This window comes from Mixophyes fleayi, chromosome 3 (assembly GCF_038048845.1).
Source record: "Mixophyes fleayi isolate aMixFle1 chromosome 3, aMixFle1.hap1, whole genome shotgun sequence".
NCBI lineage: Eukaryota > Metazoa > Chordata > Amphibia > Anura > Limnodynastidae > Mixophyes > Mixophyes fleayi.
Window position 1 is genome coordinate 322,945,097 of NC_134404.1, and position 21,924 is coordinate 322,967,020.

The following is a 21,924-nucleotide window of genomic DNA, read 5'->3' on the forward strand; positions in this document are numbered from 1 at the left end:
CCGCAAACCTTTTAAAATGCCAAGTAGAACTGAGTTTCAGAAACATGGGAACATAAACATTGCTGGGGGAGGGGATAAAGGAAGCTGGATTTTAAATTACGGGCAAATTCGTTTTTAGGCATCACATATTAGCCTGGTGTGGAAGGAGAGGGGGTGCTATGAGCATATTGGCCTAGGGCAGTGTTGGGTAGCCTGTGACACTCCAGGTGTTGTGAAACTACAAGTCCCAGCATGCTTTGCCAATATATAGCAGCTTCTTGCTGGAATGGTATACTTGTAGTTTCACAACACCTGGAGTGTCACTGGTTAGCCAACACTGGCCTAGGGTGTCCTGAACCTTTAATCATGCCCTTTTAGTACTCTATTTCCACCCTGGCTCATGCACTCTTCATACTAAGACAGAGTTACACAGTGACTGTGTCATTCAGCGACCAATCACTGGACAATTCCTTTTGCATAAGTTTAACAAACAGCAAAGCATTTTGTTTAATGCTTTTGTTCTGGTAATGTCAACCTGTAATGTCATGAACAGGCTTTGCAGATACAAATACCGCCATGATACTTGTACGTAAAGGCGTGTTATACACTTTCACCAATCAATCTCACCGTCTGCAGGGTTATTTTCATTGATAAGTCCTTTGATGAATAAGGCAATGCGATGATAAGCCCTGTCACCGGCAAAAACAACATTAAGGCCCCTCGGCTATCCGTAAACAGGAGCCTATGTGTGGTACATGAATATACAGACTTTAAGGGGTAATGCACAGAAATGTGACTTTAATTTACAACTATGAATTTCGTAGAGCTCTTCTTGTCGAATACCACAAGGTTCTTTGATCTATTACTTGTTAAACCCAAGTGAGCAGTCTATCAATTTTCCTTATCTTGGTCATTAAAGAAGTTGTTCTTTGGAGTTTATTAATGATGACTGAGGCAACTGTTTTGTCATCCATGATGAAAACGCAACCTATGAAGGCGCTAGGAATGGCATCACTGATGCACACGATGGATTTGTCGAATTTTGTGTGATCAACCAATATTCAGTTGCAGCTTATCAATTCACCATGAACCAGTGACACGACCAACCTCATTAAAGTGGTATCACTGGTTCTTGGTGAATTGATGGATTGCTTTCAAACTGGAACTTTTAATAGTTAAAGTTACAAATCCTGATTGAGTTTCCTACACTACGGCTGTTAAACATCTAAAATCCTACTTTCCCTCGGATTAAACTAAGATGCCGGTTTATTTGCACAAAGGATGATGTTGTTGGGTAGTTTCTGGAGCTGCCTTGTGGTATCTGTAGAGATTTGGGATTTTGTCATACAGTAATTCTGTTCTGGAAATGCCTGTGTAACATCAGCGGATGAAGGGTAGAAGACTACACTTCAGACGAATAAGCTTGACAAACAGAAACAGAGTTTATTTTAAACTGCATTTTGTTCCAAACAGCTACATTGCTGCACTTTGAGCTCCTTGTCCCCTAGGCAACACACACATCAAAGCATTCTCCTTCATCTGGGTCCCTGGGGCTCCCATCTCTGAGCAACGCTGCGCACCGCCTGCCAGCTAAAAGGGTTAAGTCCCTCAGTAAACACACAAAACGTTCCCTGCTCATAAGTATCTTTGTTAACCAAGACACTTGACAGAGACACAGAATACATACAAATAAAGAGAGCTCATATCTATGTAAATATCCCCGTTCCGTAGCCAGCAGTGTAAAACGTAGGGCTTTTACTCCCGCCAAATGGCGGCCATTTTGTGGGCTAAAGCAGTATTCATGAGAATGAAGTCTGTCAGTCCACTAGCTTCAGTGACATCGCTGTGACATTTTGTTCAGGCAGCCATTTTGTGAGCTGCGCCAATATACATGAGAATGCAGCCTATACATTTCCTGAAAACTAGTGATGTTACTGAGGTAAAGTGTGTCACTGGCTCCTAGTGAATTGATAGGCTGCATTTACATGATGATTCTGCCCTTAGTGTGTGCCTCAGTGATGTCAGTCATTTGCAGTGAGTTGATAGGCCGCATCTGTATGAGTATGGGTTCAGCTCACAATATGGCTGCTTACACTGTGTGTCCACTTTAAAGCAAACATGTCAATCTGAAATGTGTTATTTGGTTCAGTGTTTGGCTAAATGCTATGCATTGTTTAGGGCTTATATTATCTATAATAAGGGTGTTGCTTTGTACCCCTACAGGTTTACCAGATACATTACATCTATGGATGTGCATACTACAGCTGCTTCAAAGTGAAGACGCGGATGTCAGAGATGTGGCTGCAGATATCATCCGTGTGCATCATGCTCAGAAAAATAATGTCTCAGGAACAGGTAGGTCAGATTGCAGCATATTACGCTTTAGCCAAGTCAATAATTGGCATTTGTAAAGATGTAAAGCAGTGTGTTGTACAAAATGTATTGCTATGACAGGCAGGGCATGCAGGGACTTGTAGTTCCCCAATAACTGCAGAGCTGCAGCTTGCCTACCTCTGGTGTGTAGCACGTGAACCTGGCTGTCTGTACTTAGAGAGAACGTGGGCCGATCGAAGCCCAATCCAAGAGTCGGGCTCCCCATCTTTAAGGCCGAGTAGCTGGATCATTTCTGGTTTTGCTACAACCTGTTTTTGCAGGTGACTGCACACGTGGGCCAATAACCATGGGCATAACTACCAGGATAATAAGGATTCCTAAGTTGCCTCATGTAGGTGTCACCTTGCTGCTCTACGCCCTGGTTCTCCACTGTCATATAAGTCATCTTCCATCATATCCACTGTGATATTGCTGTGTGTGGCAGCTTAACATTGACAAAATATCTAGTATCACATAAAACTGGCTAGCCCCCAGAGTCCTATCTGAATAAGGGTTCAATGAGCTCAGATTATTATTTGTGATCTCTTCTCTGCTCAGCAGCATAGACAAAATCACATTTAGTTTCATATTTAACGACAAGTATTCCCTTGCACAGTGTGCACATTGGTATGGTCTTTAATTAAAAGCCGGGGACTGGCAGAGCCACCGCATGACGAGACTGCAGTTAGACTAATGTCACACTGGCACCAGCCTGTCACACACACAGTGCAGACGCCTGAAAAAGCCATTTTTCCAAGGGACCAAGTAACTAAAGACAATAATTTTATTGAAATATTTATCTTAACAGGAGCTCTCCTCTAACAATGTCATGCATAAGAAATAAGGAACTTTCTCATGTATAATATATGGTATACTAGTCAGTCAGTAGTAGACAATAAGTCAGCCGAGAGTTTGGTTCAGATTTGTCAAGATCTGTTTAGGGGAGTTATATGGAATTTGTATGCAATTTGTATCGTGTGATTTATCAATGTTTTATGATCTGATGCTTCCTGATGACATCTGTGAATCCTACTATGCTGTTTATCTTTGTGAAAGGACTCTGTCCTTCTGTAGGTTAGGTTAAGACCTATCATCATCATCATCATCATTTATTTATATAGCGCCAACATATTCCGTAGCACTTTATATACCCACTCATTGCCTCGCTCAAGTGTTCCACTTTGGATTTTATTGTAGATGATATTTGGACTGACGTTCACTCTACTAACTGTTTCTTTTAGTGCACACGTTGTCTACACACAATACAAGCATGTGTTTTGTGGGCTGCACTAATATATGTATGAATTCAACCTACCCATTTACTCGAACCCTTTGGCATCACTAACTCTAAAATTTATTATAGACCGTGAAACATTGCCGATTGTTCTCTATTATGTTGTTGACAATACCAATGTGTTAATGGACAGAACTTGCTGAGCTACCTTTAATTACTGCATTGTTGTGCACATGTTGGTCAGCAAGTACTTCTCTGGTAGCCCCAGCACCCAACGATGCCCTAGGTTTGAAGTGGCCTATTTGCCGTTCCCATAAGTGTACCCATCACAGAGTGCATGTCTCACGTCAGACGATTTGACTGCATTCCTATGAATATTGGTTCTGCTGACAAAAAAGGCTCCTTCCGCTTCATGAAGGCAATGGGTAGACTTTAAAAAGTAAAGGATATATACTTTTCCAGATGTTTTACTCAATCCCTGTCATGATTGTCCATGAATAAAACTGTACTCAGTTTAAGAAAGTGCCTACACATCCAAAATTCATTAAATAGTCATAAACCATCCAGACGTGGCAGAGGGAATGGGAAAATGAGCTAGCTGCAGAATTGAGAGACTGGATCGAGACATGCGTTTCAGCAAAGAACATATTAATTTGTTCTATTTCTAAAAGAATATTTATAAAACCATCTTTAGCTGGCACCTCACTTGTACATAACCAGGTCCAATGTTCCCAGTGAGCGGAGGTGATTGTGAATAAGCTTGGAACACTGTTCCATCCGTGGTGGCAATGTCCAAGCGTAGAGCAATTTTGGATGGAAAACTTAAAGCTAACGTTTGGCTCACTACCAATGGTTCCAGTTAAATCTTCACATGCATTTTGGGAAACTAACCAAATTAATCTCTCGCTTATTAACTGAACCAGATGTGCAATATCACAAGCTTAGAAATCCCCGAGAATTCCAGCGCTGGTTATAAACAGTCAATGGAATGGTTAGATGCCACTTGTAGAATGGTGTATAGAGAAAGCCATACAGTATATACATGGGTATAAGTGTAAAAAAAAAAAAATAGGATTTTACTGCTTTTAGGTTTATTTTGCCAAGGACAGGAAGGATTGCCTGGTTTGTCTGCATGTATGGACTTAGGAATAAGCCCCTGACCAATTATGCATGCTATTTATATATAAAATGTTCTTCCTGATGAAATCAATAGCAGAACAAACCTAGGGAGAAGAACCGATTCCTCTTATCTTATGCAGTTCAACTTTTGGTTGATAGCATTTTGTAGTGTCAGGTGTAACTCTTCAGGTAGATCATCCTTTGTCAGTCCCCAGTAACGTAAAGTGACTGACGATTGGGTCACACATCCAAACCTCGTCAAAAATTGTATAAGGAGTTCAATTTGGTGTTAGGCTCACAGATGAATTAGTGGTAATGCTCTAAGGCATTCATCCCTGCATACGTAGCACTTCTTCTCTTATTGAATCCCGCAGCTGTAATACAGTATCAGCTAGCTCTCATGCCCTGGCTTCAAGCACCCCAATTTACCCCAGATAGGGAATCCGTCCAATTGACTAGCCCACTTAGGGGCTTTTAGTACCAGAGTCTTATGGCCTACTGCTTTTTCTTGTACCCATATACGGCCTGATTTATAAAGGAACATAAGTCCCATTGTGTACCATATTTTCTGTGAAATTACTCTGCGTATGCTCAGAAACCGACTATGTGCATGCAAGTCAAGTTTGAACGCAAATGACTCTTCTGACAGCCTCCAATTTAAAGGGCTGACCGGGTGAGGGAAGGGGCTTATGCACGTAGATAATGTACAGTAAAGGCGTGCGAAGGCCGAGTACACACACATTAGTCCAATTCAAGCTCCAGGCATCTCTCAGCTACGTGATTTTTAGCCGTATCACTTGCACCAGCCACAGGACAGGCTTAATTGCCGATTGATAGTGATGATGGACATGTAGGCGTGACTGAACACGTGTTTGCAATTAACAGCAGCTGTAAAATGCATGTACAGTATTTTTTTTTAATGTATTTTTATTAATGATTTTAGGACTAACAGATGTTAATTAATTTATTTTTATCTGTGTGTTCTGATTGGACTTTATATTACACATATGCATTGTGCGTATTCTTCAGTGTGTTGTATCTGTCTGCATACGGCAAGTGACCTATAGGCAGAGCCTACTTATACCGTATTCAAATAGAAACAGTTCTTAAGATCCGCTTGTTCTTGAATATGGATGTATGTGCGTACACTTTCCATCCGTTTAAAAAAAAAAAAAAAACGGAAATTAGGTTCACTTTGTATTCCTTGATTAAGCAGACCCATAATGTTTAATTGTATTTGATTGTCTAAAGCCTATCCCTACCAATATGTTGCCTGATTAATGTAGGTTTCAAATGCTGAACTTATCAATATTGAGATGTGGCATACACACAAGGGCGTAACGAGTGCTGAATGCAATCAGGAGTCATGTTATACGGAAGATTAATGGTGAGACAAAACCCACAAGAATTGGGAGTAAATGCAACATTAATTATGACACAAGTCTATAGAGAGTACAGTAGATTAATAATGCTTAGGTTTTAATCCTACGTCTTTTCCTGCAACACACCCATGTGAACTCATAATACGTCTCAGTTTTAACTATTATTTTCATTTACTGAAAATATTGGTATTATCAGATTACTGCCTTATTGTTTCCGAGTGAATTACATGATTCAGTTATGTAAATGTTCCATGTTTAAAGTTAGAAACTGATCAATAAGGGAGATTTATTAATCCTTTGTCCTGATAATATGAAAATTGTAAATTAAATGAAAGCGCATTATCTGCCCTTAACAAGTGTGTGAAAAGACATGAGTAATAAAATGAGTCACTGCAGTGAATTTCTCACCTTCATTGATGTTTTGCAGAATGAATTCTAGGTCAGTCACTTTCATGCAACATGTGTACGGTGACACTAAGAAAATGCACTTCTTGGCAGCATTTTAAGAGCATTGTTTCTGTCCACAAATTGTATTTTTAGTAGATAGAAATGTAAAGGTATTATAAACTTTTAGAACGCCTGTCTCTTTGTTTTGTAACAAATGATGGTCCAGCCCTTGGGACCTCCCTCTCCCGAATTCCGGAGCTGGACCATGTGAAGACGGCAACTGCAGGCTAGGCAGACTCAATCCTTCTATTTTCATTCAATAAGATGAAAACAGAAGCAATGTATTCTGGTTGTATATCTTCAGTCAGTCGGTGCGAGTGCTAGTTGTACGGATTAATGTGCTAGTTTGGCCAAATTGTAGTAGATTCAGCCATTCAGAAGACAGTTAACTTCCTGCTTCATTGGGACTTAATATTATGGTTGGAAAATGTCCGATAGGAGCTATCCACAATCATCTTCTGACTGCATTTATGAAAATACTTATACTGATTCTAACGATTTTATTAGGATCATTAACAGCATTGCAGTCATTTTTGGCCAGACACGTTGCAGCATTGGAACAGTTGCCCAACCTGATATGGTAGGAGCCAGCAAGTCTAGACCTGATGAATGAGTCTTTTAAAGTGTTGTGACTGAATATGGCCAGTGGCTTTAAGACTCATAGGAGTTATAGAGAATGTATCTCCACTTCATGTACTTGTGGTCATTGCTGGTTTATTTTGGAGGGGGGCAGGGACTAAAGTGGGTGGCATTATAGGCGACTGAAGCGGGTAGTTTGTATATAGGCAAATTGTAAGGAGTGTCGGAGAAGTTTAGAGATGTTAGGGCAGTGGCACAGATATTGCGATAGTGATCTCCATCTGTTTGATATTTTTGCCGCAAACTATTGAAATCTGGACAAAGAAAAAAGTACGGACCAGCAGAGGACTGTTCAAAGAACATTGAAGGAGGACCAGAAAGTTGATATTTAGCAATATGAATAAAAGTAGGAGGAAAGAGATGGCATGGACCTCCCAAGGTGAAGGTAAGAATGAAGGAGTAGGTGACAGAAACGTACATTGTGAGGATGGAATGAAATCATTGCATTGGAAAAATTCACCATGTTTAAACAAAATTCATTAATCTTTTTTTGAAAAAATGTGCTAATTTTGTTTTGAATAATGCAGTATACTTAGATGCCGGAAGTTAGTATGGATCAGATATAACCACGCCGATAGCATCTTAGTTTGTATACCTAATCTTTCGTTTGGCGATTTATTTTTTTGCTTGCTCTGTATTAAGTTTGTTTGTTTCTTGCTATGAAAGTTTAGAGACACCTCTGATTTCTTCTACATTGTTCTGCACTGTGTGCTAGCTAGTGCCAAGTGACCATAGCCAAAGATCGCAAGATGGATAGCTTGTGCTTGATTAACTGTTTTTCTCCTTCAAAGCCCTCACATGCAAGTTCAGGTTACTGAACCCAAATGAATCCATAACACCGAGCATTGAAACTGCTACAGATTGCTTTGGCAGGAGGAGTATCAGTTTTCTGCCTCACCATTTGTTTTTCTTTTTAGTTTCACTTATTTTTACAGTCATAAGTTTGACCATAATATCACTTCCAAGTTATGGCAACTCTCAGCCTTCCCTGTTTTCCACTCAAATTCCCCTGTCCATTTTTCCTCCCAAATGCAAATGTGACCAATGTATAGAAGAACGCCATCATCTGTGTCGATAATGTGTCATTGCTATCCACTTATTTTATTATCAGGTGTTTTGTAGCCATGCCTAGTAAGATGCGGTTTATGATGATGTATATATTTAGAGTCTATTTATTGATATGCAGCGAAAATGTCTAGCGAACCTTATCATTGGCGGAGGCTACTGCTGGCTACAAAACTGCTATCGCCAGCCACCCCTTGAGATATAGGTCAAAGCACTATCGCCGGTGAAAACACACCTCTACGCTGGCCGTACTGCTTTTCACTCTATGTTAAATATGCTCCTTAGTTTTCAAAGGTTCATGTGCATCTTATTTACAAACCCTTAAATGGGGTTGTATTACACAAAACGGCTGCCGCGATTGAGCGAACAATCTGCAAAATCACTCTGCGCATGCCCAGAACTGGCTCAAACGCCACAGAGCGCAGCAATGTTTAATTAACCTTCAAGCGCAAAGGACGCTTACTACAGCCTACAACTTCAGGAAGGAAGAGGGTGAGAAAGGTGCGGATGCCCGTGGACAATGTACAGTAAGGGAGTGCCAATATCAAGCGCAGTATCGAATTCAATCTCTGGGCATCTCAGGTACTTGTTTTACCATGTCTATATTATTGACAGGTGACATTAATAGAATATTTTTTTTCTGTGCATCCTTGTGTGATTTTTATATTCCACATATATATTGAATGTATCCTGCAGTGTGATGTCTAGTATAGCAGAGCAGACCTTGACCCATATTCTTCACCGCACGTATATTGATGTCCGTTCCTTGATGAATCGGGGTGTACGTATAGCAGAGTTATGTGCATGGCTCTCAGTATGCGTACCTTTAAATGATTTTCCTTCTGGCTTTCTGTGGTTATCAGACACACATTTGTGTGTTGGGTTCTTTCGCTCTCCTTCATTTTATTTACAATGTGACTACAGTGTTTTGTGCTGCAATTTTTCAGCAGTAATCTGAGGCAAAATGACTGCCCCCTGGTGGTGTAGAAGCTAATCAGTGTTCTTGGTGTGTTTGCTTAGGGTGGGCTTGTCCATTTTTTCAATGCTTGTGTAACATTTTGTATAGCATATTGCTGATTTTACGATATTCCCTGATATTGCAAAACACACACAATTGTGTCAGCCATGCTATTGTTATAAATGCTGTCTTATATTTATTCCATTGCTCTACAAAATGATTCTGTTTCTTAATCGTTATATGTAATTTACTTATTCAAGTTGAGGGTTGTTATTGTTGTTTTTATACCTGTTGTTTAAAGCACCTAAAGTGAACCCCCTCCCTGCCCTAGAAAGCTTGGCCCATCGGATGGCACCCAACACAGTCACCTCTATACTGGGATCGGTCCCACAGGCTTCTTTATTCAGGCTACTCAGGGCCATCTGTGAACCCCCAGCCCTTTGTAAAGCGATGCCACTCCAGTGCCGCTACAATGCTCTCAGAAGTACAGAGTAGCAGGTCTCGCACATGCACAGAGAAGCCCCAACTGGGGTTCAGAAAAGACCCGTTTGTCTCTTTTGAGAGCAGTGAGGGGGCCCCTTTCCCCTCCCCCCCCCTCTACCCCCTCCTCTCTCCCCACTCCCCTCTCCCCCCTCCCCCTCTTCCCCATCCCCTCTCCCCCTTTCCCCTCTCCCCCTCCCCATCCCCTCTCCCCCTTCCCCTCTCCCCCCTCCCCTCTCTTCTCTCCCCCTTCCCCCCCCTCCCCTCTCTTCTCTTCTCTTCCCCTTTCTTCTCTTCCCCTCTCTTCTCTTCCCCTCTCCCTTCTCTTCCCCTCTCCCTTCTCTTCCCCTCTCCCCTCTCTTCTCTTCCCCTCTCTTCTCTCTTCTCTTCCCCTCTCTTCTCTCTTCTCTTCCCCTCTCTTCCCTTCACCTCTCTTCTCTTCCCCTCTCTTCTCTTCCCCCATCCCCTCTCTTCTCTTCCCCTCTCCCCTCTCTTCTCTTCCCCTCTCTTCTCTTCCCCTCTCCCCTCTCTTCTCTTCCCCTCTCCCCTCTCTTCTCTTCCCCCCTCCCCTCTCTTCTCTTCCCATCTCCCCACTCCTCTCCCCTCTCCCCCCTCCCCTCTCTTCCCATCTCCCCACTGCCCTCTCCTCCTCTCCCCCCCTTCCACTCTCCTCCTCTCCCCCCCCCTTCCCTTCTCTTCTCTCCCTTCTCTTCTCTCCCTTCTCTTCTCTCCCCTCTCTTCTCTTCCCCTCTCCCCTCTCCCCTCTCTTCTCTTCCCCCCTCCCCCCTCTCTTCTCTTCCCCCCTCCCCTCTCTTCCCTCTCTTCTCTTTCCCTCTCCCCTCTCTTCTCTTCCCCCCTCCCCTCTCTTCTCTTCCCCTCTCCCCTCTCTTCTCTTCCCCTCTCTTCTCTTCCCCTCTCCCCTCTCTTCTCTTCCCCTCTCCCCTCTCTTCTCTTCCCCTCTCCCCTCTCTTCTCTTCCCCTCTCTTCTCTTCCCCTCTCTTCTCTTCCCATCTCCCCCCTCCCCTCTCTTCTCTTCCCATCTCCCCTCTCTTCTCTTCCCCTCCCCTCCCCTCTCTTCTCTTCCCATCTCCCCCCTCCCCTCTCTTCTCTTCCCATCTCCCCCCTCCCCTCTCTTCTCTTCCCATCTCCCCCCTCCCCTCTCTTCTCTTCCCATCTCCCCCCTCCCCTCTCTTCTCTTCCCATCTCCCCCCTCCCCTCTCTTCTCTTCCCATCTCCCCCCTCCCCTCTCTTCTCTTCCCATCTCCCCCCTCCCCTCTCTTCTCTTCCCCTCTCCCCTCTCTTCTCTTCCCCTCTCCCCTCTCTTCTCTTCCCCTCTCCCCTCTCTTCTCTTCCCCTCTCCCTTATTCCCCTCTCCCCTCTCCTCCAGGTCCCTGTAGTGGAAGTAGTTATCCAGTGGCCCTTAGAGCCAAATTCAGCTCATAGTTTATAACAGTCCTTTCAAGCAGCAGTATGTAAATTAATTGAGGTTCCCCAAAGGCAGAGACTTTCTTTTTTTTATTAGAAATGGGTGGAGTTCTTGAAATACATTGAAAACAGTGCTACATTGACATGTTATATTATTTAACTATACAGTTAATGAGCCGCCTTCATTGAGGTCTTCAGTCATTCTGAGTGGCTGCATTTGTAGGCTTACTGCATTGATTTTGCTCATACATTTCACAGATATCTATCAGGGTAATAAGGCCCAACTTATTTAATTGGATAGAGTTTCCTTTTACTTTTGAACAAGTTATGTTCCAAGTTAATAACGTGTTAGAAATAAAAGTGACAGTTCTATGGCAGGAAAAACTTCACACTACTCTCCCCAAGCAGCTTTTTCATCCTTTAATATCCGGCTGTAGGATCTAACCTTGAAGACTGAGCAGCCCCCCCCCCCCCCCCCCACCCTCTCTCTTTATAGTTCTTGTTGTTTACCCAAAGTTTTTCAGTCTTTCATATGGAAATCTGCATTTGACTGCTCTTCAAAAGAATCCTGTGGGCCTGCTGCAGATTGTTACATTCAGGCCTTAGTGTCTGTTGTTCCAAATCTAAACAAAACCAGGCTGAGGACCTATTCTCTTTCTAACACCTTCCTTGCTCTGGTAGACATCAATATGTCACAGGCACCGAAATCAAGGAGGAGAGGATTCAGATTATTATATATAAATGCGGAAGGTGTATCAGTAAGTAACAGGAGTCTGGCTTTTAGATGTTAACTAGTCAGGGCCGTCTTAATAGCATTATAAGCTCCTGAGCAGTGCACTGGGGTGCATACCTACACAACCACTCACAGGAATAAATATGTAAATTATCGATAAAACTAGGTTTATAAATTTATTGGTACCTCCAACAAAATCAGGGTTTAAACTTTAAAAACATGTTGTACAGCAGAGACTAATCCACACAAATGTTTGGACAATATAACATGAGCCTTGAAGCTCCAAAAAAAATAATAATATAAAAGTGGTACTCAGTTGGTCAGTCATACAGACAGAGATGGCACAGTATGAAATTACTATGAATTATGTATTATTAATCAAGTGTTCAACACAAACATTTGCAAAAAATGTTTGCAGAGAATTGCTGAAAAAATTACTTAAAAATTGATGTGTGTTGATTTTTTCTTTCTACAGAAAACAGCTGATACTGAGGTGATTAGTCCATGAATAAATCTCCCAGAATAATATACTGAAAAGTTGGCAATACCTATGGGGTCAACCACATGGGGTCCCCGGGCACCTGCCCAGCATGCCCATGCGTTAAGACAGCTCTGTAAATAGTGTGTTTTCTGTTCTGTGAGACTTAATATGCGTTACATTTATAGGACTGTATCAACCTTAGAAAGAGGGTATTCACAAGTTTTCCAGCATGTTACTACTCATATGTTTCCTATTTAGTTGACAAGTCATTTACAAAATTACTTTTGGGCAAGTGCAGCATTTTTGTAGGAAAGCATGTGGATGTACATTGGTGCAAACTTTGCACTTTCCAATGAGTAGAGGGGTGGACCGGTATGTGACGTGCTTGAATTTTGTTTACAAGTACGCCTAGTGTAGCTCTGACCTGAAAATGAGATTCCATTTTGGAGGATATGGTTATTTAAAAGATCTGGCTTGGATGGAGAATGCACACTTATGGAGTCGTTCCCTCTTACGTACATCCTTTTCCTCCATTCAGAAGGGACTTGATTTCTCTGGCCAGTCAGAAGTGTCAGAGACCAAACCTTATCTCTGTATTTCTAACGGGACAAATTTTGCAGTTTTTGCAATTTCCATTTTAGCAAATGTGGCAAAGATAGTCCTGATGTCACCTCACTCTCAGGATTAATTAAAGATCTACAGCGGGTGAAATAAGTATTGAACACATCAACATTTTTCCCAGTAAATATATATTTAATGTAATTAAATTTACACCAAATGTCAGCAACAACCCTTGCAATCCACACATGCAAAGAAATCAAACAATAGATGTCCATAATTTAAGTTTTGTATAATAATGTGAAATGACACAGGGAAAAAGTATTGAACACATGAAGAAAGGGAGGTGCAAAAAGGCATGGCAAGCCAAGACACCAGCTGAAATCTAAAAGTAATTCAAAAGAAATCCTGCCAGCTTGTTCAGCCACAACTGATGGCCTATAAAAAAGTGTCTCATTACGAATGTGTCACACAAGAATCATCTCATGATGGGTAAAATCAAAGAGCTCTCTCGAGACCTTCGCTACCTTATTGTTGCAAAACGTACTGATGGCATTGTTTACAGAAGAGTCTCTAAACTGCTGAATGTTCCAGTAAGCACTGTTGAGGCCATAATCCTTAAGTGGAAAGAACATCATTTCACCATAAACCGGCCACGACCAGATGCACCTCGAAAGATTTCTGACAGAGTAGTGAAAAAAATTATCAGAAGAGTTGTCCAAGAACTAAGGACATGATGTAAGTGTTTGGTCCTCAGCCAAAAAAATATGGCTGAAAAGAAGAACTACAGAGTCTAGACACCGCTTTGTTATCCAAGGCCAAAGCTTCATCCTTTTGCATTAGCGCTTCCAGGCAACTTTATAACATCATTGTAACATGCAATGGAAGAAGCCACGTGACTCTCCTGCAGTCCTTCCAGTCATTCCAAAGATTGAGCAGACATCAGGAGACCCAACAGTATCATTGTAGTGGGTATTGGAAAAATATGAATAACAGTGTCTTTTAACTCGGAGGACTGCAGGAGACAAGGCCTACTGGTTGCATCGTACTCTTGGGCAGATTCAATTAGCCGTAAGGTGCTGCCGGACTTCCCCTCGATGTCTGGCTTGCACACCTTGCAGGCTAATACGATACAGAAATCTCTGCTCAATTTCCAAATCTCTATCGGACGCGATGAAAAATGAGCGGAGATTTCTGAACTCCATCGTGAATTGTCTTTACAGACTGTTCCAGAGACGCATCACGTCTCCTCTCGCCGAATTTAATCTTCCCCTTAGTATTTTAAAACGTTTGTCAACTGCTCTATGTGGGTGCCTCAGTGTTATATTATGTTTGTTTGTTTTTGTGTTCTCCATTGTAGGGCTCTGAGATGTTTGGCAGTACGTTCTTAAAGTGAGGTTGCTGCCCTATCATCGGAGCCACACAATGCATCCCATCTATTTGTGCGAAGATAACTATAGGAGGTTGTCCTTTGTGTCAGCCAATTCATGTGAGTGTATATTGTATATCAATATATCTTATTTGACATCCTTCACAGTAACACACTATGTGGAACCCCTCAGCCTTTGTTACTATATGTCTTTTGTCCTATCGCTTTGACATGACTGATGAATGGCTTAGTCCAGGCATGTTAAACAGGACATGCAGACTTCTTCCTAGTTGACAGCGCTCAGCCACTTCTATAACTGATGGCAGCCCTCACCGTTTCAAACTGTTGTATCATGTATTTCATTTTGATTTTCTAATGTTTTGCAGCTGGTTTAATTTGTATAATCTAAATTTCAGCCAATATTATTCAAAAATCTAATTTTAACCTATAATGAAATCAAGAATTCCTTTAAAAAAAAAAAAGTCACTTAATCCCTTTAAATGATCTGTTCAAAATGTGGCCCTTATTAAAGTAGAACCTCTACGCTGCTAGATCACATGTAGTAGTAATAAAATGCTAGTCCAAGACTGTGTCCCCCATTGGGTGTGACACTGATGAATGATCCATGAGTCACAAACTTGACCATAAACTGCAAAAAATAAATGGCTATAATTAATGAATTTTCTGAATCACCACTTGACTGCACAGGGGTCAGAGGAATATTTTCAGGTGTTTCTCTGACTGGTCTGACTTTTTTTCCCCCATTTGGTATTTTTATGTCTCTCAAGAAAATACTTTCTACAGAAATGGGTAGGCTCATGCATGCTTTCTCTGTAGACCTTCATTGTGTTTTAATATCATCATCATCATCATCATTTATTTATATAGCGCCAACATATTCCGTAGCGCTTTACAATTGGGGACAAACGTAATAAACTAATAAACAAACTGGGTAAAACAGACAAAGAGGTGAGAAGGCCCTGCTCGCAAGCTTACAATCTATGGGACAATGGGAGATTGACACATGAGGTTAAGTATACATTTTGCATCTTGGCCCAGCCAAACTGCAAAGGTAGGGTGACTCATAAGCTAAATGATCCTGTCACACAATAATGTTGGTCCGGGGGTAATTGTCTTGTGTGAAATTGTGTAACAGGCTAAAGGTAGTGAGGTTAAGATGGTGGTTGAGGAATATTATACGCTTGTCTGAATAGGTAGGTTTTCAGAGAACGCTTGAAAGTTTGTAGAACAGAGGAGAGTCTTATTGTGCGAGGGAGAGAGTTCCATAGAGTGGGTGCAGCCCGAAAAAAGTCCTGTAACCGGGAATGGGAGGATGTAATGAGGGTGGATGAGAGACGCAGATCTTTTGCAGAACAGAGTTGCCGAGTTGGGAGATATTTTGAGACAAGAGAGGAGATGTATGTTGGTGCAGCTTTGTTGATGGCCTTGTAGGTTAGTAAAAGTATTTTATATTGGATTCGGTAGAAGACAGGCAGCCAGTGTAGAGACATACAGAGTGATTCAACAGAGGAATAGCTATTTGCAAGGAAAATCAGTCTTGCCGAAGCATGCAAAATAGATTTTAGGGGTTTGAGTCTGTTTTTGGGAAGACCAGTAAGGAGGGAATTGCAATAGTCAATGCGGGAGATGATTAGTGCATGAATTAAGGTTTTAGCAGTGTCTTGTGTGAGATATGTGCGGATTCTGGAAATGTTCTTTAGATGTATGTAACATGATTTAGATATAGAGTCAATGTGGGGAACAAAGGATAGGCGTGAATCAAGGATTACACCTAGGCAGCGAGCTTGTGGGGTGGGATTTATGGTCATGTTACAACAGAGATAGAAATGTCAGGTATGCTCTTGTTGGCGGGTGGGAATATTATTAACTCTGTTTTAGAAAGATTAAGTTTGAGTTGACGAGAGGACATCCAAGATGAAATGGCAGAAAGACAGTCAGTTACACGGGACAACACAGATGTCGAGATATCAGGAGAGGATAGATAGATTTGGGTATCATCCGCATAGAGATGATACTGAAAGCCAAAGGAACTTATTAGATTTCCAAGAGAAGCGGTATAGATAGAGAACAGCAGAGGACCTAGCACCTTGTGGTACCCCAACTGATAGGGGAAGCGGAGCAGATGTGGCTCCAGAGAAATTAACAGTGAAAGAGCGATTAGAGAGGTAAGATGAGAACCAGGATAGAACTGTGTCTTGAAGACCTAGGGATTGCAGCGTTTGTATGAGAAGAGAGTGGTCAACTGTGTCAAATGCAGCCGAGAGATCAAGGAGAATTAGGAGAGAGTAATGGCGTTCAGTCTTAGCAGTGATCAGATCATTAACAACCTTGGTCAGCGCAGTCTCTGTGGAGTGTTGAGAACGAAAGCCTGACTGAAGAGGATCCAACAGGTTGTTTGCGGAAAGAAAGCGTGTGAGGCGAGTGTAGGCAAGTCTCTCTAGAAGCTTGGAGGGGCAAGGGAGCTGAGAGATGGGACGGTAATTTGAGAGAGAGTTTGGGTCGGAGTTTTGTTTTTTTAGAATAGGAGTAATCACTGCATGCTTGTATAGTGATGGAAAGATGCCAGTAGAGAGTGAGAGATTACAGATTTGAGTTAGAGGTGAAATGAGCACAGAAGACAGGGATCTACCAATTTGCGAGGGAATAGGATCAAGAGGACAGGAGGTAGAGTAGGAAGATAAGAAGAGCGTAGAAATTTCCTCTTCATTTGTGGGGTCAAATGAAGAAAGGGTGTCAGAGGGTAGTGGGAAGGAAATGAGCTGATGGCTTGTTGAGGAAGAGGATACCATTTCTAGTCTGATCTTATCAATCTTGTCCTTGAAGTAGGTAGCAAGATCCTGAGCACTGATAGTAGATGGAGGGTTCGGGGTGGGAGGATTGAGAAGATGATTAAATGTATTGAAAAGGCGTTTGGGGTTAGAAGCCTGAGCATAGATAAGAGATTGAAAGTATGTTTGTTTTGCAGTGTCCAGAGCATTTCGATAGGAGTGGTAGACAGAAGTATATGTGAAGAAGTCATTAGAGTTTCAAGATTTACGCCAGTGACGTTCTGCTTTACGGGACAGTTTTTGAAGATTTCGTGTTGCTTTGGTGTGCCACGGTTGACATCGAAGTCGACGTGTAGTATGAAGTGTCGCTGGAGCCACTTGATCAAGGGCCGTTGCTAAGGTTAGGTGAAAATGAGGTACTGCCATCTCAGGGGATGAGAATGTAGAGATAGGGGAGAGAAGGTGTTGGAGAGAGGTGGAAAATTGTTGAAGATTAATAGAATTCAGATTTCTACGAGTATGAGGAGGCTTGGTTGAGTTAGACAGTAGTAATAGTGATATTATCATTTGTTATAAGGTCCATCAGTAGTTCTCCACTAAAAGGTTTTCTGCAATTACACACAATAATTACCGTGCCAAATGTTTAAAAAGTTGAGCCCTCAACCTATGTACTTGTTAGTTCTTTTGCCCCCATTCCGGTTAGCTGAAGCTGGATGCAATGCATTCATTCCATCGCTCTACAGTAGAGCGTTATGACCGAGTTTCCATAGAGCTCAGTTGTAGACCTATGGTTGTACTTACTCCTCCAGGGCAGAGATTCACAGTGGGTACTAGATCTTGGCTTCAGGTGTCTGGGAGGTCCAGGTGGGTATGACTTCCATTTTCGGACAACTTCTCCACTTTGGATAACCTCTTTAATGTATAGATTTGTTATCCCTTCAGCCCTCCTTAACCTTTAGACTTGTTATCCCTTCTGCCCCCCTTTACCTATAGACTTGGCACTGTCTGCATACTCCTCAGCCTGTAAACCTTTGCAATGTGCCCTTCTTAACATAGTCTCCCATCTGCCTTCTTAACCCTATAGACTTGTCATCTCATCTGCCCTCAACCTACCCATAAATTTCACCCATGCAGAATCAAAAGGCTATAATTAATGTACTTCTGCCTAACAGCACTGGGGTCATGAGTTTGATTCTCGACTATGGCCTTATCTATGTGGAGTTTGCATGGGTTTCCTACGGATTCTCCGGTTTATTCCCACACTCCAAAAACATACTAGTCGGTTAATTGGCTGTTGTTAAATTGACCTTAGTCAATTTAATAACAGCGTGTGTGTGTATGTTAGGGAATTTAGACTGTAAGTTCAAATGGGACAGGGACTGATTTGAGTGAGTTCTTTGTACAGCGCTGCGGAATTAGTGGTGCTATATAAATAGCTGCTGCTCATGATTTCCTGTAGCCATGTATTCTGCTACCCTTAATCTGTAAAATTGTTATCCCATCTGCCCTCCTCAACCTGTAGACTTGTTCTCCCATCTGCTCTTAGCCAATAGGCTTGTTTTCTCATCTACCCTCAACCTACAGACTTGTTATCCAGTCTGCCCCTCTTAACCTCTGCTCTATACTCAATGCGGCCGCAAGACTCATCTCATCTTCCTCTCACGCCGCTCCTCCTCTGCCTCCCCTCTCTGCCTTGCCTTACACTGGCTTCCCTTCCCCTACAGAATCCTTTTCAAACTCCTCACCACCACTTACAAGGCTCTCTCCAACTCTACTGCCCCTTATATCTCTAACCTACTCTCCATTTACACTCCTGCCCGCTCCCTGCGCTCGGCCAACGACCGCCGCCTCTCCTCCACTCTTATCACCTCTTCTCACTCCAGAATCCAAGACTTTTCCCGTGCAGCCCCCCTTCTCTGGAACGACCTCCCTCGTTCCATCCGTCTCTCTCCTACTCTGTGCTCCTTCAAATGTGCACTAAAAACTCACCTCTTCCTCAAAGCTTACCAACCATCTACTTAACCCCCATCTCCTCCCTTTTGCTCGTCCTCCCTTCTCTCCTCTTGCCTCAACTGGCTTCTCTTGTGCCTGGTCTGTTTACCCTCCCTTAGGATGTAACCTCGTATGAGCAGGGCCCCCTCCCCTCCTGTCTCCATACCTGTTCTTCCGCTCTGTCTTTACTGCATATGACTGGCCGGAGTTTCTGAAATATTGGTACTTTTTGTTCATTGTTCTGTATGGTTTCACCCTGTATAGTCTACTGTTAGTACTGTGTGCGGCGCTGCGGATACATTGTGGCGCCTAACAAATAAATGATAATAATAATAACCTATAGCCTTTTTATCCTATCTGCCTAACCTCAACCTATAGACTTGTTGTGTTATCTGCGCTCATCTCATGTATTGGTTCTTTTCTCTTCCTTTAACTCTTACACTTGTTATCCATACTGTCCTCAGCATTTAGGGACTGATTTAGGGAACTGAGTAGGGAACAAATCCAGCTACTGCGTGCAAAATGTGCACCTGAAAAAGCCATTATGTGCTGCAAGGATCTAAAATGTGCAATCTGATTTATAGTTGTGAAAGGGGGAGGGGGGGCAACTCTATGCTGCAGTTTAAAAACTGAGGAGGTCAGTATGTGCGTGCAGCATGCAGGACAATGTAGTATTTGCGTTATACAAACAAAAAGTCTGCTTTTGCAGTGAAAAATGGTTTGCTTGGCTGCATATTCTGCACCTGGGCAGATTTGCACCTTACTCTAAATCTGGTCCTCAGGTTTGTAATCCAATCTGCCCTCCTTAGCCTATTGCCTTGTTATCCCATCTGTTCTCAACCAATAGGCTTTTTATCCAACATGCCTCCTGAACCTATAGACTTGTACAACCTCGACCTATAGACTTGTTGTACCATCTGCCCTCTTTGACATATAGACTGGTTCTTCCGTCTGTTGTCACTCTATAGTATTGTTTTCCTGTCTCTACTCAACCCTTACCCTTCTCATCTATAATTCGCAATCAGTAAACTTGTTACCAATCTGCCCTCCTCAACCAGTAGACTTGTTATCGCATTCGCCTTCCTCTTTTATTTAGTGTACATATTCATTAAAATTTCATGTGTACACCTTATATATAGTTTTCTCCTGACGCCCTGAATAGTTTAGTGTGGTTGTTTTTCTGTTGAACTAACGGTTATCTCATATGTCCTCCACAAACAATTAACTTGTTATCTGAATGGCCCTCCTCAACCTAGAAGTTTTTTCTCCTGTCTGCTTTCAATCCTTAGTCTTGTTCTCCCATCTGCACTCAACCTTGTTAAACAGACTGTCCTCAACCAATAGACGTGTTATCTCATCTGCCCTCCTCAACTAATAGACTTGTTCTTTCATCTACTCACCATCCACAGTCTTGTTCTATCATCTGTCCTCAATCCATAGATGTGCTATTTTGTCTACCATCAACACAGACGTGATACCTCTTCTGTCCTCTTTGCCAGTAGTTATCTCATCTGCCCTCCACAGCGACTTGATTTCTGATTGGCTGTCCTCGACTTAGAGATTTGTTCTGCTGTCTACTTTCAATACATAAGCTGGTTCTCCTGTCTGCTCTCAATACATAGTCTTGTTCTCCAATCTGCACTCAACCGTTAAACAGACTGTCCTCAACCTATAGACATGTTGTCTCATCTGCCTTCCTCAAGTAATAGACTTGTTCTTTTATCTGCTCACCATCCATAGTCTTGTTCTATCGTCTGTCCTTCTCAACCAGTAGACTTGGTATGTCATCTGCTCTCCCCAAAGAGGCGTTCTCCCTTTGTCTCTCCATACATAGTCTTGTATTCCGGCCGCCCTCAATCCACAGCCTTGTTATCAGATTCCCCCCCCCCCTCCTCAGCCAATAGACAATTGCTTGCATCTGCCCACAGCTCATAAACCTGTTTTCCCCATCTGCCCTCAACAATTACACTTGTTTTCCCCGTCTGCCCTCAATCCTTAGACTTCTTCAACACTGAAAATACAAAATGCTTATGTTACAGAGTGTATGTCCATGATAAAACCTCCACTGGCTCTGATGATGATATCCTTGCTACCTCCAGTAGATAACCATTACTATGTTTAGCAATATGTAACTCTAATTAGCACACATCTGCTTCACAAGGATTCTAGATGCAGCCTCCAACTGTAATCTGTTGGCACGGGCTCTAGTATTAACTACTGCATCACATACGCCATTGTATCTGTCCCTCACAATCATGGCAGAACGCCAGAGAGTTCTTTTTAAAAACACCAAAATTTTGTGTGAAGAAGTTGCCAGTTGACACTCCTTTTGCAAATAACATTGCTCCGATTAAATATCTGATTAATTGTTTTGTTTTGCTCTGAAAGAAAACTGTTGAGTGTTTAAGTTTTTCCAGCTGACCTTTGGCATTCTAACCACTGTGTGGTTTATTGGAGGGGTTGTACTTTGTTGTTGCTCTACCATGCATTGAGGTGTAAACCTCTGGAGATTTGTTTTATTACTGTTATTGGGAGGTGAGGACACAGGAAGGTATTGTATTCACTTTCTGTAAATCTAGATTCTTCCCTTTGAAATATAATTGAATTACTGATCCATGTCTGTGCAAAGTCTAGACCGATTCATACTAATACAGGTCTTTGCAAGGTTTGGATTGGAGTTACATTATTCTTGGTAATGAAGAGCATGGGTAGTATCTGGAGAAGGGGACCATCTGTCCCCCCTGGTCATGTGATACAGTGTGCCGCATTGTTGTGTTGATAATTTATACCATGTGCTGTGATTGAAATACAGTCTGGGGTCCCATCAAACCAAAATATACTAAGTGGGAGGCGAGTTCAGACCAGAACTGTGTTCGCTTGGGATGCTCAAGGGAGTTCAAT

At 42.3% G+C, this 21,924-nt stretch overlaps 1 protein-coding gene across 1 annotated transcript in view; it reads left to right on the forward strand.

The window, feature by feature from the left end:
* The window catches only part of THADA (THADA armadillo repeat containing), a 427,561-nt gene that overhangs the window by 344,180 nt on the left and 61,457 nt on the right, over nt 1–21,924 (forward strand). The window contains exon 36 of the mRNA XM_075204150.1: nt 2,203–2,334. Within this exon, the coding sequence (XP_075060251.1) occupies nt 2,203–2,334 (132 nt within the window). The remainder of the gene's footprint in view (nt 1–2,202; nt 2,335–21,924) is intronic.